A 20,294-nucleotide genomic window follows, 5' to 3' on the forward strand; every position below is an offset into this window, starting at 1 on the left:
CTTATGTAGGTGATGCTACACATTATGTACAGTACAAGGACACCAAGAAAGGAGCATTTTTTTAAAAATGGAGGCTTACAATCAAAAACAAAAATAGTGCACTTAAAAACAACTTAAGTCAAGACTGCTTCTGTTTGCTTATACAATCAGTTCTAGTTAATGGCAGCATATACCCTGATTAAAGGAGCATTGTCAACTGCTGAAGTGTTTTGCAAGATTCTTACAGGTTAATTATAAACAGCCAGAGAAAAGGTCAAGTTTGAAGTGTCTGATTAGCTGTAAACAATAGATTGTACAATGAACCTATCAATAATGACGTCAATGTAATCAATTGATTACATCCATCTCTGGCATTTCCAACACTCATTTAATGTTAAAATTGAGTACAAAAGAAAAGGGGTAAATGCTAAACCTAATCAAACTATTGGTTACGTTCCAGTTAAAATATTGTGCCTAGATTTTGGTACCGTACTTTAGGAAGGATGTCAAGGTCATAGAGACGGTGCAGAAGAGATTCACTAAAATAATACCAGAGATGAGAGGCTTCAATTAAAAGACTGAAGAAAATGAGGCTCTTCTTTAAAACTAAAAGGGTTAAGATCAAGGTGTCTAAAATTATGAAAAATTGTGATTAGAAAAATTGTAAATAGAGAAAAATTATTTTCTGTGGTCGGTCAGTGCATTTGTAACTAGAGAACATAAATTTAAAATTCTCACCAAACAGCAGGTGAACAAGTTAAGAGAATTTCTTTTACACAAAGGGTTGGTATGATAGGGAATGTCCTAACAAAAACAATACAAGCTCAATCTATCATAACTTTTAAAAGGGAAATGGATTAATATTTGAAAAAAAGAAAAATTAGGAAGAGGATGGTATAAGGGTTGGGAAATGGGACTAAGTGAATAGCTCTTTCAAAGCTGGCATAAGCACAGTGGGCTGAGCGGCCTCCCTCTGTACAGTAAAGTTTATAATTGTGTGATTCTAAGCTAAAACGGAATGAGAAGATATTGGAAAAGCTGATGCTTAAAGCAGATATAGTACCTGCTGCAACAGAAACTATCTTTAATGGCCAATATTACAGCATTTGAGCTGAGTTTTCATATCACAACATTCCAGGAACTAAAAGCTCCCCAATTTCAAGAAAAATGTTTTCACAGCAGTTTTTAAATCTTGATCTCCCCTATGCACGTCAATAAAGCAATAACATCATTTTGTTCAATTATTTGAAGAACAGCCTCTTCAGGTCTCATGCAAGTCCAAGCAACATCTTATCACCATTTTCACCTACTGACATTCTTGGCCTTACTATTTCCTCTGGTTTGAAATGGAACTCCTGCATCTAATCTAATGCTAAAATTGAATTAAAGACGTTCAGTTTCCTCTTTTCGCCAAAACTCATCTTTTCCCTGCAACAACTCCTAATTCTCAACAAAGCCTAAATCCATCTAAGAGTTGAACACTGCTTTCACATGTAGGGATAGTCTCCTATACAAGGCCTACTGTCTGACATGTGATCCTTCTCTCACCTCTAACCTCTCTGCATCATAATCTTTCTTATCTTTCTCTATTTAATCAATACTATTATGTATATTGCTCCTTTCGCATTCCTCTTATCTCCAATATGCCATCTTACAGCTTCTCTTCCTCTGCATCCTTATTGTTTTGAAATCAAGTCTCTGCACTGTCTCCAACTTATATATTCCTAGCGCTTCAGCGTTACAGAACTTCCTTCGTTTTTCCTTCATACTACAATCTACAAACTGCTAAAACCCAATCATACCATCACCTAACTATTACTTATTAAATTTTTTACCTCATCTTCTCTCCTATTCTTTTCAGCCATGGTAGCTAACTGCACTATGGGCCTTGACCCTTCGTCTAGTCTTCTCAATTAAAAAAATAAGGCTGCTGTGATTGGTGTAGCATAATAAGAGATATTTTCTTTTCCAAGGTATCCCCATTCTCATTTCACTATGGTAAATGAAAATGTATTCATGGGCATGTTTTTAGCCCGGAGCTGGGAAGGGGGCGGGGGTGGAATTCCTGACGGGAAGTACAGGTTTCCCCGACGTCCTTACGATTTTGTCGTAAGAACGTTGAACGTTGTTTTTTTTTGCCGGTTTCCCGCCCGACAGGCCAGCCTGACTGACCGGCTGGCTCTCAGTTGGACGGGAGAGAAGAAGGAAGAGGACGTGAACAGGTAATTGTTAGATGGGGGGGGGGGGGGAGTCAGTCACTGGGGGCTGTCAGTCATTGGGGGGGTCAGTCATTGGGGGGTCAGTCATCGGGGGGTCAGTCATCAGGGGGGTCAGTCATCAGGGGGGTTGGAGTCGGGGGTCATCGCGGGGTCGGAGATCGTGGGGGATCGGAGATAGTGGGGGGCGGTTGGAGATCGTGGGGAGGGGTCAGAGATCGTAGGAGGTATTGGAGATCGTGGTGGGGGGGTCGGAGATCATGGGGGGGTCGGAGTTTCGAGCCTTCTTGCCTCCTCTCACATGGCGTGAAGGAGAAGGCCCGGGAATCTCGGCCCCCAGCAGCTAAAATCAAAAAAGCTTAGAAAATGGAGGCCCAGAGCCTCCTTAAAACCTATTAATACCCAACCCCGCCTCCTAAGAGCGGGTTAGTTGCCTGCCCCTCATCCCGCCCCCATGAAAACCGGGAGTTGGTGAGTTGAAGGTGGGTTGGGGGCAGGTTTTAGATTTTTGCAATTGTTATTGCCCCCCTCCCCCCCATCACCGACTCACCCATTTTTCCAGGCTAAAATCATGCCCCATGCATCCGAAAGCACAACATCAGATTCCAAATGTATGCTGACGACACCCTGCTCTCCCTGACAACCATCTCTCTCGACCCCTCCACTGTCTCTCATTTGTCACATTGCTTGTCCGGATGAGCAAAAATTTCCTCCAACTAAATATTGGAAAGACCAAAACCATTGTCCTTGGTCCCCGGAAAATCCGTTCCCTAGCCACCGACTCCATCCCTCTCCCTGGCCACTGTCTGAGGCTGAACCAGACCGTTCGCAACCTTGGCGCTCTATTTGACCCCGAGAGGAGCTTCCGACCACATATCCACTCCATCACCAAGTCCGCCTACTTCCACCTCCGTAACATCGCCCGTCTCCGCCCCTGCCTCATCTCATCTACTGCTGAAAACCTCATCCATGCCATTGATGCCTTCAGATTGGACTACTCCAATGCTCTCCTGGCTAGCCTCCCATCTTCCACCCTCCATAAACTTGAGCTCATCCAAAACTCTGCTGCCTGTATCCTAACTCGCACCAAGTCCCATTCTCCCATCGCCCCTGCGCTCGCTGACCTCCATTGGCTCCTGGTCTGGGAACGCCTCGATTTTAAAATTCTCATCCTTGTTTTCAAATCCCTCCATTGCCTCGCCCCTCCCTATCTCTGTAACCTCCTCCAGCCCTATAATCCTCCGAGATCTCTGCCCTCCTCCAATTCTTGCCTCTTGCGCACCTCCGATTTTAATCGCTCCACCATTAACGGCCGTGCCTTCCGCTGCCTAGGCTCTAAGCTCTGGAATTCCCTCACTAAACCTCTTCCCCTCTCTCTCCTCCTTTAATTCGCTCCTTAAAACCTACCTCTTGGACCAAGCTTTTGGTCACCTGTCCTAACACCTCCTTATGTGGCTCAGTGTCAAATTTTGTTTGATAACGCTCCCGTTAAGTGCCTTGGGACGTTTTACTACATTAAAGGCGCTATATAGATGCGAGTTGTTGTTGTTGTTCAACTGGCTACTAGAATCCTTGAGCAGTCCTAGAATGCCCCATTATTATCATTTGATATGTAGCATATTATGTGTCACATATGAAATTATTTTAGTCTAGAGGTAAGGAACATGTCTTTTCCATGACAAACGTTTTTGTGTAAAACTTTTAGGGACTGTGTACCATAATTATTGAGTGTGGTGCAGTCTCAAAAATCAGTGACTCATACGGATAATCTTTCTAAAAGTTGCTGATGATTTTTGAATATGATTTTTGTGCCAGTTGCGCTTGTCAAAAAATCATTAGCTATGTGTGCTAGGGTGGAAGGATTGGAATGTAACGCTAAATTCAACATGATTCAATGCAAATTAAACATGCAATGAAAATTAAACGTGCAATGAAAATTAAACCTGATTCAATGCAAGCTGGGAGGTTGCGGTCAGAAGATACTGATCCAACTGAGGTGTTTTTGTGGTCATAAATATAAAACAGAATTTGTGCAAATAAATTTATTCTTATATTACTCCAACTCTTATAAATCATCAAGCTCTCTTGATCAGTCAGAAGTGCCTTTTCTTGTCATCAGAAAACACTCTTCATGACTGAACAGGTGGCTGGAACATGCATTCTCAACTAGTTTCCATGGCAACATTTCATCAATCAAAAAAATAATTTTGTAAGCTTTCCCTAACATAAATTTATAATTTATTTTCCATTAAAAAATTGAAATGTTGCTCATGGAGGGGGAATTTTGTACCCACCAAACTATGACAATGTAGAATTGGACTTTTCCACCCAGAGTCAGCATCAAGTACTCACAAGTCAGTACTGGCCGGATGCAGAAAAAAAATCCTAATTAATGCAGCTTCAACCTCAGACGAGTGCCCCTCTATTGTACCAGTGTGATATCATTATTTTGTACGCCAACCATCCCTATGAGATTGCCAATTTGGTGTAGAATTACGACAAATTATAGGAAGTGTTGAACCCAGAAGCAACAGGGTGAAGATTGTCATTTAATTTCACATCATTACACTCAGCAGAGAGGAGACTTTTTAGGCTGAATTCAAACCCAGCTCTGAAAGATGCAAGGAGCCAGTGTGCTACCCATCTCCTTCTTCCCTACCATGAATAATTCTACATGAAGTACTTGCCAATGGAACAGTTCATTTTTGTAAGTAAACTTACAAAAGAAAAATGTCATGATGGATGCAAGCAGTTATCTCACTGTTAAACATGTATTAACTCAACTCCATCCCGTATATCGGAACTCCTCAGCTAACATGGAACTTTCAAAAGATGCTGAAAACTTCTGTTTGCTCTTATTAAACTGTAGATGTACTTCTCATGAGTCAATTAATTTTAGGGATAATTGGGGACTGGATAGTGCAATGGGTTAGACACTGGTCTTTTACTCTGGGGCTAGGGTTCAAATCTAGACAAATTAATTGGATGAAAGTTTCCTCTGTATCCTAGCTGTAACCACCCCATCTGAAATAAGTTTGCATAATTTCAATCAGTACAAACTGACAAATGCACTCAGATGCCACTGGCTTACTGGCATGGAAAATAGAAAAATGTCACTTTGATCCAATGCAGTGGGAGGGGAGTGCTTTTTGAGGTTCGGGGTGAGGTATTTTGTTGGGATGGAGCCTAACCTTAAATCGGAATGCTTGATGCTGATAGTGAATGCACAAAATGGATATCTCTCACCTTGATGGCCACAAAAATTCACAAAAAAGTCATAGGCCTAGAAATTCATTCGCACACGCTAAACAGCCTCCTAAGGCTCCAGAATGGTGGGCTGGAAGCACATGCTGATTACCGGAAGTGTGCTGCCTGCCATATTGGTATAAGCAAATAAACAGGCATCCAAGGCCCACGCCTGAAAGAGGCATTAGGCCCTTTGCATATGCAAAGAAGGGGCCTAATGCCTATTTAAGGTCCCCTCTGCAATATTGGGTTGCCCTGAAGTAACCAGCGCCGGCTGCATTCAAGAAAATATGGTCTACATACGACTGAACAGGCAGGCCCTAAAGGGACTGCTTCAGGCCGCCACCAAAAAGGTAAGATTTTATAATATACTTACCTGAATGTTGAACCAGGAGGAGCAGGAGTTCTCCTGCTGATTCCCCTCTCCCTGGCATCCCAGAATTCATTTTTTTTAAGGAAAGGTTAGACTAAATTTCCTAAATGTCAAGGTAACAGAAAAAAGGTATTCTGCCCTGAACCTTCATCAAATGAGAATCTCCCCAGTCCGTTGAAATCTAGATGTCCATCATAGTGCTGAAGGGTTGGATTTTGTTTATCAGGATAATTGAGGAGAATGCTGTTTGCAAAGCTATGGAGAGTGTTCAAAAGAAGAGAGGTGGCAAGAAAAGGTGACAAGTTGTTTCACTGATGCAAAACATAAAAGTGAAAAAACAGAGTGCCGTCTGAAGTAAAGGGAGGAGAGGGGCAAAGCTCATGTTTCTACTTGAAGACTCCATGCATCTTCAACAACTGGCGGTGTGCTGTTGGGCAAGTTTGCAGCCACACGTTGAGGCTTTTTTTTGAATTGGCGCGACAAAATCATGTGACAGCACTTTGCAATTCTTTTCAGAAAATGAGAACGTTGTCTCAGCAGCGACAGCTCAAAAGCACTTAGTGGTTCAACGGGAACTTTATATTTAATTCATTTTCTGACTCCATAGTCTCTGATGAATAGAACCATCTGTGAAAAATACTAAAAGTAGTGGAGTTTTCGGACTGTAAGTGCGCGCTATTGGGACCAGATTGTGAGCTGCATTCATAATTAGGAGCAGGACTAGGTTACAGATGACAGTCGGAATTGGGAGTCGGACTGGGAGCAGGCCATGAATCTTGAGATGAGAAAGAGAAGTAGGATAAAGATCTGATAAGGTAAGAATAACTATTGGAGCACCAATGACTATTTTAGCAGGACATAATTGCACTGCCAAGGGTGCCAAGTAAGCTCATTGAACGATAGAACTTTCAGCTTGGCCAACAGAAACCAATGTCAGAAGCTGACTAGGTTGTGTCTATCACAGGTCGATTTCCAACTCTTGTGTCTGAACTGATTGAAAAACTGGCCAACTGAACCAGCTTTCAGCCCATCAAAGGCCCAGAACAATGCGGGTCCTGCCTCCAGAATGGATGACAAGACTCTGGCTGGTAAGTGGAGTATTTAAACATTTTTTAAAAAGAGATGAAAATATTTTAAAAGTTAGATTGTAGTCTTAAAAGAAAGGTAAAAGAAAATTTAAAGTAATAAAAAAGTAAAAGGGACATACTGGGAAAAGGGAAGACAAAGAAAATGGAAATAATGCTTTTAAAACTTTTCACTATTATTTATATGTTTTAACTAGTGTGAGTTTAATGTTACAACAATAAAGATACTTGTGACAACTGAATAGCTTTTTACTATAAAATGGGGTTTGTTTCAGTAACTCAGTGCATGGGTTTAAATATTTTTTTAATGGTAGGCCCAGGGACATCAGCAGTCTACGGGTTAAGGGAGATATCTGATTAAACATTAATCAAGGTAACCAAAAGGGGGTTTCAAGTGAGCTCACTTTTCAATAGCTGCATTCATGCTATTGTAAATATGCACAGGTCACCATCACTCATGGTTATATACATTTAAATGTTGATATTTAAGAATTGAATCATAATAAGAGAACTTCTTTAAAATACAGCATTAAAAAAATTTAAATGACAGTCTACATTCCCAATGGCCTAGTGTGTGAATGCACTGTGCAATGTGGCACAAAATCATACGGTTCAGAAGGCCACTGGGTCAATTCCCAAGCTGCCCTGGGTTAGCTGACCTCAGCAGTTTGGGCACTTCATTTGGTCTCATTACCACTGGCTTAAGGAAGGTAAAGAAAAAAATCAGCCAATGGCTTCCGATCCGAATCCAGACTACCGTCCAGTGAACGGATACTGGCAAGTGCTACTGTGTGGACATTGGGTGAAGAAAGTATGAGGCTCAATTGTGATGTCCTCCAAGATGAAATAGCCTGGACAGACGCACTGTTATAGGTAATGCTCATGGCATTAAATCTATGCTGATCAATGCGTAATTGACATGGACAGGCAATGTCATCAGAATGGCCGATAGGCCATACCCACAAACATCATTGATAACTAAGGAAGAGAAAAAAAGGAACATCTACTACTAGGTTCAAACATGAAGTCTGCTGTCACCTGAGAACTGTGCCTCAATAACTGTGAGGAGGGGTGGGGAAAAATTGGAGGGAAATATTTTTATAACCAAAGACAATGAGAAGAAAGGCGGATGACCAGTAATTATGTAAATTTAAGTGAGAACGGGGATTGTTACATGTCTGAAAAGATTAAAGAATTAATTCAAGGATAATGGATATTCATCACGGTCAGTCAGAAACAATCACAGAGCAATTCATGCCAGTCTAAATATGTTTGCACATTAACTTTGGGTTTGATGTGGCAACCGGAGTTTTTATTTTAAAGTCTGAAATGATTTATTACAGAACAAAATGGGATAAATTATAAGGCATTAAGGTTTGTTGACGTTTAGAATTTTACTGCAATATCCAGATTATGCTATTGAACTGTCTGATTATTGATGAAAAAAATCAGTTCATCCCAATTAGATGAGACAGTGGTACTATGGGACACGTTCCATCGCGTTTGGCTGTATCCACCTGCCTTCATTCCTTTGAAGCAATTATAACTGTTATCAAGAATCTCCTACAACTCTGTACCTGATGTACCTACACACGCAGTAACTGATATGAGATTTTTGCCTCTATTCGGACAGAATTTCTAAACATCCTTGCTGATCTACCATACGAGATATACAGCAGACACGTCCATATTACAACAAAATGGCCACTGATATTCTCCAAGATCTTCAGAGAATCTCATCTGCCATTTTTTATAATCTCCATAGGCTTTGGCGATCCCATAGATTGTGAAAACTCAGAAAATCCTTATCTGTATCCATAGTTCCACTGGGAATCAGATTTGTGTACATACAGGAAAATAGAATGAAAATACAGGGGGGAAAATAGCATGATGTAGAACAGTGTTGTCCAAAACGTTGGGCATCAGCCAAATGTGGCTAATTGGGAATCCAGATGTGGCTAATTACACTAGATTGATAAACAAAAAATGAGTAATTGACACCCTTGGGCATGTGATCTCAATACTCATATTCACACGGTGTATGCATGTGTGCTTTAACTCTTTTTTGCATTTGTTAGTAAAATGGTGAGATGGAAAGCACAGCGTGCAAGTGTTTTTTTCATCATTGTGTGTACTTTACTTCCTTGGTTATTGGTCACTGGTTAGCTGCTAAAATGGTGTGTAACATGGGTAAAAATGCCAGCCTTCTGCTCTGTGGAAAGTCCACTTCACTAAGTTTTAATTTTCCTCATTGATTGCACACTGGATAAGATGTTCATGACATAGTTGGAGCCCAGTTTTTCTGGAACAAACCTCAGCTACAATAAAGCAAAACTGCAAAAAACTGATTTGCTTTAAATTTTGCTTTAGCACCAAGTATTTTGTTAAATTTACAATGATGCTTGATAAAACCTTGCTGTTTAGAAGGCTTAGATTGAATGAGTTTGACAGAAGGTGCCTGATTCACAAAAAGAAAATGGGAAAACAGGAACAGAGATATTGACTAGGAATTGATAAAAGGTCTAAACTGTATGCTAGCCACACTGCAAGCATTAAGCAAATAATTTGGTTTGTGAGGCGAATGAGAACAAATAGCTTGACCGATAATAGTCTTGCATCACTAGGAGAAGAAGTCCCCTAGTGGTCAATGCGAGACATGGCAAAATATAACAGCAAGATTTGGTGTTAACTGCACACTGTTCTGAGTTGATAAAAGGCAGGCTACCAAGAACAAAGTGCTGTGTAACTGGTGTGCACAAGCTCTATGACCCCCTCCGCCTTGAAAGCAATAGGCTTACTCATTAGTTTACACAGTGTAGAAGTTAACACAGGTATGCGTTGAATGCACATACACAGCGGAGACACGATGTGGTAGAAATTAGTGTGGGTGCGTACTTGGGCTCAGACTTGGCGCTGCACGAGCAGCACGCGCCTGAACCGAGAGGCCCAAAGCTGGTGCAAAATTGGGCAGGCAGCTCACCCTTCAGGAGGATTGAATTTTGGGCTGATTGCTTCGTCAGCAGTGGTCTCAGGTAAGTCCGGAAGAGGGGACAACAATAGGAGGATCGACCACAGCCGGCAGGAGTGCTTTGGAGCCCCGAGAAGCACTCCTGCTCCTCCTGGCTCCAAATTTTTTAAAAATCTAAATGCTGACTTACCTATTTTGGTGGCGGCCGCATCTACGCCAGTAAAACCTAAGTGGAACAGGCCGGGCCCCAGTTCCACTCAGGGCAGTCCAATCTTCCTGTGGGGTCCTAAAACAGGTGTTAGGCCCTTCATCAGCGTAGGAAAGGGGCCTAATCCTGTCTTATTGGCCTCGGATGTTTATCAGGCGTCCATGAGGCGCAGTGAAATTGGTCATTTTTGCTCCCGTTTTCTGCCCGGAATATGGGCGCAATGTTGACGAATTGCTACCCCGATATTTTTGCCATACATATGTACACCGTTTAAACTGGAAATATTATTTTAAAGCTGCTTTATTGATCAGGAACACTAGTAAAATACCAGCTCCTGCATCTTGAAAATAATATATCCCTCTCTTTTAGTAATAATTAGTAGATATGTTAATTGATGAAATAAACAACACAAGTTACAAAGGCAGTTCGGTTATGTCATGGTAATTCAGCATTAACTGTTTGCTGACTATAAATTTACAGTCAAGATCAATGTTTGAGATTGATATAAGGTGGTCAGGTTAATTTAGGATTAGACTACGGAGATAGAAGGCAAGTTAGTAGCCTGTCTATCAAAACTATGTGCTTGTAGTTAGCAATGATTCCAGAACTTATATGACCTCGTCCTTATGAGCTGGTGTGGGTGAACTGATTACCTCATCTGCCTCTGGAAGGATCGTGTTATCCTTCTGAGATGTCAGAGTGTTAGTAGAGTAGCTATCTGTTTCTCCTGGGTAACTGCACGTTCCTTGCTGGTAGCTATATCTGTACTAGCTGACTTAAATCTCTCCTCACTCAGGCCAACTTGTACATCTAAGTAACACACTTATATCTGGCTGGTATAACTGTACAATCTTAACTTCTGTTACTCTTCTGTCTTTTTACAGACACCCCTCTACATGTACTAGACAAAAACTTCTATGGCTTCTACTACAAGAACTACTAAAAGAAATTAAAGGTGTTCAAAATCATGAAGGGTTTCGATAGAGTAAATAAGGAGGGTCGGTAACCAGAGGACACAGATTTAAGGTAATTGGCAAAAGAACCAGAGGCGAAATGAGGAAAAAATAATTTATGCAGCAAGTTGTTATGATCTGGAATACACTGTCTGAAAGCGTGGTGGAAGCAGATTCAATAATAACTTTCAAAAGGGAATTGGATAAATACATGAAGGGAAAAAAATTGCAGGGCTATGGGGAAAGAGCAGGGGAGTGGGACTAATTGAATGGCTCTTTCAAAGAGCCGGCATAGGCATGATGGGCCCAATGGGCTCCTTCCGTGCTGTATCATTCTTTGATTCTATGATTCTAACTGGAACTAAACTAAGAACTGAGGATTGAAGACTGAGAACTAAAAACTGAACTTTAGTGTCAAAAATACTATCTTATAGATCCTTAATTTCTAAAAAAAAAACTGTCTCAATTCTACTAGCCAATCTGAGTGAGACATGTGTTGGAGAGTTCAGCTTTTTTGATGTCGATGATCTCATACAGCCTTGTGGTACCCTTGGTGGCCTCCAAATAAATGAAGCACTGGCACCAGACTTGTTTACTCCCTAGCTTCTCAGTTCTTTACTAACAAAAGGGTTACACACAGGTCCAGATAAGGCAGGACATCTTTATGTACCTTTTAACATGCCATCTTTGGGCCTATGGTTATAATGGCTTGTTTTCTATTCATGGTAAGGAATGTTTTATTTGTTTAAGCCTTTGTGGTTTAATCAGCACTTGCCCTTTCCTCTCATAGAATTCAGTCTGACTATAGACTCCATTCTGAGGAAACATTTAAGGCAATTGCATTTTTCCTACAACTCTCTCACTGGATGTCCCAAGGGTCATTTGAAAGTTCATTCATTCATTTCTCAATGTGAGTACTCTTAGAAATGAGCATGTATCAACACCTTTGGAAGAAGAGAGGAAATGGAAGAGCTCTGTTGTTATCTCACTGCTAATAGGAAAGTGCACCAGATACTTTACACTTCTTATAATATAGGAACTATTGTACACTAATGAAAAATAAACATTATATTTGTCCTACTTGAAATTCTCCTTGACTTGGATAGTTTCAGTTATGTATACTTTCATTTGGTTACTGGAATTTAGCAAATATTGTAAAATTGAAAATATCACATGGTTTACATGAATATTAACAAATAGCTACACTATACACAGATCTACAGGAGAATACTGGTAAATTATCAGTTTCATATCTGATATATTAATAATACCCTTCACTGTACACATATTTAAAATTGCAATTTGGGAATTAGAAACAAAAATATTAATCAAGCTATTAAAACCCAAAGAGGAAAAGCCAAGTGCTAATTAAACCACAAAGGCTTAAACAAATAAAACATTACCCTCCCAACCCCATTTCCTTCTGTATTTGCTCCTGGAAAAAACTCTTCCCCCAAGTCACTTAAATGGCACTTTCAAATTACCAAATGACTAGCCTTTGGTTCTCCATTCACCATGACATTTCTGCAGCTACCGATCTGCTCAATCACACCCTCACATCCACCTTTGATGCCCTTGTCCCCATTAAAACCGTTACTCTCTATCACCCTGGTCGTTCCCTCAGTACGACCTTCATCTCCGCTCCCTTAAGTCCAAGGGACACAGACTTGAACGTTTATGGCGGACAACTGGTTTAGCCATTCATCGTCAGATCTGACTGGACCACATAAAGCACTATCGGGTCATGCTCTCCTATGCCAAAACTGCTCACTATTCCAGTATCATCCTGGAATGCAAAGATAACCCCTGACTTCTCACTACAAACCGTCTTCTTAAACCCCTCTCCCCTGCCTCTTCCATCCTCACCTCCAACAACAAGTGCGAGGAGCTCATGGACTGCGTGGTCAGTAAGATTGAGCCCATCTGTTAAGCTGCCTCAGCCGCTTCCTTCCCTTCCCCTAGCCCACCAAGCCAAACTTCCCCTACGATCCCCCAACGCCCTAGTCCTGAACTTGCATCTTCATAGAATCATAGAAAGTTACGGCATAGAACTTTGGGCCCATCGTGTCCTTACCGGCCAAAAAAAGAGCTATCCAGCTTAATCCCACTTTGAACACTTGGTCCATAGCCCTGTAGGTTACGGCACTTCAAGTGCTCATCCAAGCACTTTTTAAATGAGTTGACGATTTCTGCCTCTACCACCTTTTCAGGCAGTAAGTTTCAGACCCCCACCGCCCTTTGGGTGAAAAAAATTCTCCTCAGCTCCCCTCTAATCCTACCATTTACTTTAAATCTATGCACCCTGGTCACTGACTCCTCTGCTAAGGGAAATAGATTCTCCCTATCCACTCTATCTAGTCCTGTCATAATTTTATATACCTCAATTAAATCTCCCTTCAGCCTCCTTTGTTCCAAAGAAAACAACCCCAGCCTATCCAATCTTTTCTCAGAGCTAAAATTCTCCAGCCCTGGCAACATCTTCGTAAATATCCTCTGTACTCTCTCTAGTGCAATCACATCTTTCCTGTAATGTGGTAACCAGAACTGTACGCAGTACTCAAGCTGTGGCCTAACCAATGTTTTATACAGTTCTAGCATAACCTCGCTGCTCTTATATTCTATACCTCGGCTAATAAAGGAAAGTATCCCGTATGCCTTTATAACCACTTTATCTACCTGTCCTGCTACCTTCAGGGATCTGTGGACATGCACTCCAAGGTCCCTTTGTTGTTCTACACCTCTCAGTATCCTCCCATTTATTGTATACTCCCTTGCCTTCTTTGCCCTCCCCAAATGCATTTTTTTTTATGCGTTCATGGGATGTGGGCGTCCCTGGCGAGGCCGGCATTTATTGCCCATCCCTAATTGCCCTTGAGAAGGTGGTGGTGAGCCGCCTTCTTGAACCGCTGCAGTCCGTGTGGTGACGGTTCTCCCACAGTGCTGTTAGGAAGGGAATTCCAGGATTTGGACCCAGCGACGATGAAGGAACGGCGATATATTTCCAAGTCGGGATGGTGTGTGACTTGGAGGGGAACGTGCAGGTGGTGTTGTTCCCATGTGCCTGCTGCTCTTGTCCTTCTAGGTGGTAGAGGTCGCGGGTTTGGGAGATGCTGTCGAAGAAGCCTTGGCGAGTTGCTGCAGTGCATCCTGTGGATGGTACACACTGCAGCCACTGTGCGCCGGTGGTGAAGGGAGTGAATGTTTAGGGTGGTGGATAGGGTGCCAATCAAGCGGGCTGCTTTACCTTGGATGGTGTCGAGCTTCTTGAGTGTTGTTGGAGCTGCACTCATCCAAGCAAGTGGAGAGTATTCCATCACACTCCTGACTTGTGCCTTGTAGATGGTGGAAAGGCTTTGGGGAGTCAGGAGGTGAGTCACTCGCCGCAGAATACCCAGCCTCTGACCTGCTCTCGTAGCCACAGTATTTATATGGCTGGTCCAGTTAGGTTTCTGGTCAATGGTGACTCCCAGGATGTTGACGGTGGGGGATTCGGCGATGGTAATGCCGTTAAATGTCAAGGGGAGGTGGTTAGACTCTCTCTTGTTGGAGATGGTCATTGCCTGGCACTTATCTGGCACGAATGTTACTTGCCACTTATGAGCCCAAGCCTGGATATTGTCCAGGTCTTGCTGCATGCGGGCTCGGACTGCTTCATTATTTGAGGGGTTGCGAATGGAACTGAACACTGTGCAATCATCAGCGAACATCCCCATTTCTGACCTTTTGATGGAGGGAAGGTCATTGATGAAGCAGCTGAAGATGGTTGGGCCAAGGACACTGCCCTGAGGAACTCTTGCAGCAGTGCCCTGGGGCTGAGATAATTGGCATCCAACAACCACTACCATCTTCCTTTGTGCTAGGTATGACTCCAGCCATTGGAGAGTTTTCCCCCTGATTCCCATTGACGTCAATTTTACTAGGGCTCCTTGGTGCCACACTCGGTCAAATGCTGCCTTGATGTCAAGGGCAGTCACTCTCACCTCACCTCTGGAATCCAGCTCTTTTGTCCATGTTTGGACCAAGGCTGTAATGAGGTGGTCCTGGCGGAACCCAAACTGAGCATCGGTGAGCAGGTTATTGGTGAGTAAGTGCCGCTTGATAGCACTGTCGACGACACCTTCCATCACTTTGCTGATGATTGAGAGTAGACTGATAGGGCGGTAATTGGCCGGATTGGATTTGTCCTGCTTTTTGTGGACAGGACATACCTGGGCAATTTTCCACATTGTTGGGTAGATGCCAGTGTTGTAGCTGTACTGGAACAGCTTGGCTAGAGGGGCAGCTAGTTCTGGAGCAGAAGTCTTCAGCACTACAGCTGGGATGCTGTCGGGGCCCATAGCCTTTGCTGTATCCAGTGCACTCAGTCGTTTCTTGATATCACGTGGAGTGAATCGAATTGGCTGAAGACTGGCTTCTGTGATGGTAGGGATTTCGGGAGGAGGCCGAGATGGATCATCCACTCGGCACTTCTGGCTGAAGATGGTTGCAAACGCTTCAGCCTTGTATTTTGCACTCACGTGCTGGACTCCGCCATCATTGAGGATGGGGATGTTTGCAGAGCCTCCTCCTCCCATTAGTTGTTTAATTGTCCACCACCATTCACGACTGGATGTGGCAGGACTTCTACCTCACACTTCTCTGGATTGAATTCCATTTGCCACTTTTCTGCTCACCTGACCAGTCCACTGATATCTTCCTGCAGTTTACAACTTTCCTCCTCACTCTCAACCACACAGCCAATTTCTGTATTATCTGCAAACTTCTTGATCAAGTCCCCCACATTCAAGTCCAAATCATAATATATACCTCAAAAAACAAGGGACCTAGTACTAAGCCTTGCAGGACACCACTGGAAACAGCCTTCCACTCACAAAAACACCCATCAACCATTACCCTTTGCTTCCTGCCACTGAGACAATTTTGGATCCAACTAGCCACTTTCCCTTGGATTCCAAGGGAAAGTAGCAAGTTGGGCTTTTACTTTTTTGACCAGTCTGCCACGTGGGACCTTGTCAAAAGCCTTGCTAAAATCCACGTACACCACATTAAACGCATTACCCTCATCGACCCTCCTTGTTACCTGCTCAAAAAATTCAATAAAGTTAGCCAGACACGACCTTCCCTTAACAAATCCATGCTGATTGTCCTTGATTAACCCGTGCCTTTCTAAATGACAATTTATGCTGTCCCTCGGAATCAATTCCAATAATTTGCCCACCACCGAGGTTAGACTGACTGGCCTATAATTACTTGGTCTATCTCTTTCTTCCTTTTTAAACAACGGTACAACGTTAGCAGTCCTCCAATCCTCCAACACCACGCCTGTAGCCAGGGAGGATTGGAAAATGATGGCCTGAGCCTCCGCTATTTCCTCCCTTGCTTCTCTTAACAGCCTGGGACACATTTCATCCGGGCCTGGCGATTTATCTACTTTCAAAGATGCTAATCCCCTTAATACTTCCTCTCTCACTATGTTTATCCCAGCCAATATTTCACACTCCTCCTCCTGAACTACAATCTCTGCAGCATCCCCCTCTTATGTGAAGACAGATGCAAAGTATTCATTAAGAACCATTCCCACATCTTCCGCCTCCACACATAGGTTACCTTTTTGGTCTCTAATAAGCCCTACTCTTTCCTTAGTTATCCTCTTGCTCTTTATGTATTTATAAAACATATTTGGGTTTTCCTTAATTTTACTTGCAAGTATTTTTCATGCCCTCTCTCTTTGCTTTCCTAATTTCCTTTTTAATTTCACCCCTGCACTTTCTATACTCCTCTAGGCTTTCTACAGTATTGAGCTCTTGGTGTCTTACATAAGCTTCCCTTTTTTGCTTTATCTGTATGCTTCTTGTCATCCAGGAGACTCCAGATTTGGTAGTCCCACCCTTTTTCTTTGTGTGAACATGTCTACTCTGAACCCCTTGAATCTCTCCTTTGAATGCCTCCCACTGCTCTGACACTGATTTACCTTCAAGTAGCTGTTTCCAGTCCATTTTTGCTAAATCACTTCTCAGCGTAGTAACATTGACCTTTCCCCAATTTAGAACTTTAACTCCTGTTCTATCTCTGTCCTTTTCCACAACAATGCTAAATATAACTGAATTATGATCACTACCAGCAAAACGCTCTCCCACTGATACTCCTTCCACCTGCCCAGCTTCACTCCCTAAAACTAAATCCAGAACTGCCCCCCCTCGTGTTGGGCTTGCTATGAACTGGCTAAAAAAGCTCTCCTGAATGCAATTTAAGAATTCTGCACCCCCTATGCCTTTTGCACTGATTGTATCCCAGTTAATATTAGGGTAGTTGAAATCCCCTACTATTACTGCCCTATTGTTTTTGCACTTATCAGAAATTTGCCTACATATTTGCTCTTCTATCTCCCTCTGACTGTTCAGGGGTCTATAGTACACTCAGAGCAGTGTAACTGCCCCTTTTTTGTTCTTTAGCAACTCATATGGCCTCATTTGATGATCCTTCTAATATATCATCCCTCCTCACAGCCGTTATTGTTTCTTTAACCAATATTGCCAACCCCCCCTCCAATTTTACGTCCCCATCTCTGTCTTGTCTGAAAACCCTGTAACCAGGAACGTTGAGCTGCCATTCCTGCCCCTGTTTAAGCCATTTTTCTGTAATAGCTAAGATATTGTACTTCAACGTGTCTACCTGTGTCCTTAGCTCATCTGCCTTATTCACTATCCTCCTTGCATTGAGGTATATACCATTAAGCACTGCCAAACTCCTTTGTTGTCCAGTTTCTAACCTTTGTTTCCTCTGCCTTCCAAACTCACAAACTAATTTTCTGCCTTTCATTTCCAGCTCTGCTTCTCTCCATTCTGAATCTAAGCTCAGGTTCCCATCCCCCGCCAAGCTAGTTTAAACCCTCCCCCCACCCCCCCCCCCCCACCAACAGCATTAGCAGCATTAGCAAATCTCCCCGCGAGGATATTGGCCACGACCCTGTTGAGATGCAACCCATCCGGCTTGTACAGGTCCCACCTCCCTCAGAACCAGTCCCAATGCCCCAGGAATCTAAAGCCTTTCCTCCTGCACCATCCAGACACTCATTCATCTTCTCTATTCTCCTATTTCTATACTCGCTTGCGCGTGGCACCGGGAGTAATCCAGAGATTACTACCTTAGAGGTCTTGCTTATTAATCTCTTTCCTAACTCCTTAAAATCTGCCTGCAGGACCTCATCCCTCTTTCTACCTACATCGTTGGTACCGATATGGACCACGACCTCTGGCTGTTCACCCTCCCCCTCCAGAATATTCTGCAGCCACTAGGTAACATCCTTGACCCTGGCACCAGGGAGGCAAAATACGATCCTGGAATCTCGTCTGCGACCACAGAAACGCCTATCTGTTCCCCTAACTGTGGAATCACCTATCACTATCGCTCTCCTGACCTTCCTCCTCCGCCCCCCCCCCCACCCTGCAGCTGAGCCACCCATGGAGCTGTGGACTTGACTCTGGCTGCACTCCCCAGAGGAACCCTCTCCCCCACCAGTATTCAGAACTGAATACTGGTTAGACAGCAAGATGCCCTCAGGGAACTCTTGCATTATCTGCCTGGTCCTCCTTGTCTGTCTGGCGGTCACCCAGTCCCTCTCTGCCTCCACTCTCTTAAGCTGTGGGGTGACCACCTCCTGAAACGTGCTATCCACAAAACTCTCAGCCTCGCAAAATCCGGAGCTCGAGCTCATCCAGCCAACGACACTTCCTGCACCTGTGGTTGTCCAGGACACGGGAAGCATCCTGGTGTTCCCACATGTCACAGGCCGTGCATTCGGCGGGTCTGAGCTGAACTGCCATGCGCTCGATTTATTACATTATTAACTAAAACTTAACAAAAATAAACTTGAAGACATTTTTTTTTAAATCACCAGGGAAAAAAAAATTCTTCCTTTATCTCAAACGCATTATTTTGCATTAGTCCAAGACTCGGTTACTGCAACACTTGTCGAAGATCATCGTTCTTTCAAGTTCCAATAGCACACGTGCTAGCTATAGCCCACTGCCAGGACTCTTCCACCCCAACTTGTGGGCATATGGCGAGAATAAGAGGTATGCACGCCAGGTCTGGCTCAAATTTGCTTTACAGTGTGGCCACCTGTCACTCCAGTGACGTCACGAGAAACCGGTCTATTTAGCCCGCGAGCCGAGCCCCGGGGCTGCGTCTATCGTGCAGCTATAAATAGCCTCTAAAAAGGTTCTCTACAGCTGTCCGGAATGACAATAATCGGCATGCAGCTTAAACTGATCCATCAAACACCAGGGCACGCTAGGAATACAGGAATCTAAATTACCTTTAGCCCCAATTGCTATTTTTTTCTCTCTCTCTCCCTTGCTAGCTACAGTCCAAATGACAGGCAGAAGAGAACATTGCAAAAATTATCGGACCCAAACAACGCACTGGACGTCGTAGCTTTAGGAATACGTTGCATCTTCCACCACAAGTCACACACACACACACACACACTTTCCTACCTTTCTGTACACCAGCATGTTCGGCGATTCGTCTGCCATACCGTTGTTACTGGTGTTCTGTCCATAATTATTTCCTTGCGCCATAGCAAGATCTGCCCCAGCTGCCCTCGGATTCCTGAATTTGCACTAAGGGAAAAAGGGAATTTTTTTTAAAAAGAAATAATCATTAAGTGAGGCGCCAGCATCAGAGTAATAAATGTAGCAGCAGATGCCAAATCCAGGACACAGCAAAGGGCAATGTGTGTATACCAACACCACGGGGGCGGGGGACACCACTTTAGATAAACTTAGATTCAAAATAAAAAAGACAATAAATTTATGATTTTATGACAGCGGATTTAGTAGATAATAGCACCACAAAAGCACATACGATCTTTGCCCCGATTCATGCTACAATGCCTGTGATAATGGCATGCTTGCTGAAAGAAATGGAAAGGGCAAGAGGACAAACCATCAAAGGTATGCAAATAATAATATAAACAGACTGCAAAAAAATTGCACTATAAGTGCTCAATGCACGCTGCCCATGTTGCCGTTATGCCGTTGCAATTTTGCAAGTGCTGCCGTTCACATTACGAGAGCATGCCGCGGTTGGTCCTCTGAACAGCCTTTTGCATTAAATGTTACATCGTTTCGAAAAGCCTGTGCATTCATGTGCCCTCCGAGCAGCAAAAGGCACTTAGGCTATTTGCACGGAGACGAACCGCAGCGAGCCCGAGCCATTAAATACGCTCAGCACCATAGACAGCTACCGAACCCGGCGAACAC

At 43.2% G+C, this 20,294-nt stretch overlaps 1 protein-coding gene across 1 annotated transcript in view; it reads right to left on the reverse strand.

Moving 5' to 3' along the window:
* The window catches only part of LOC137324152 (regulator of G-protein signaling 7), a 307,861-nt gene extending 288,251 nt beyond the window's left edge, over window positions 1-19,610 (reverse strand). The window contains exon 1 of the mRNA XM_067988293.1: window positions 19,527-19,610. Coding sequence (XP_067844394.1) covers window positions 19,527-19,610 — 84 coding nt within the window. The remainder of the gene's footprint in view (window positions 1-19,526) is intronic.
* Window positions 19,611-20,294: the final 684 nt, after the last annotated feature.

This window comes from Heptranchias perlo, chromosome 8 (assembly GCF_035084215.1).
Source record: "Heptranchias perlo isolate sHepPer1 chromosome 8, sHepPer1.hap1, whole genome shotgun sequence".
Lineage (NCBI taxonomy): Eukaryota > Metazoa > Chordata > Chondrichthyes > Hexanchiformes > Hexanchidae > Heptranchias > Heptranchias perlo.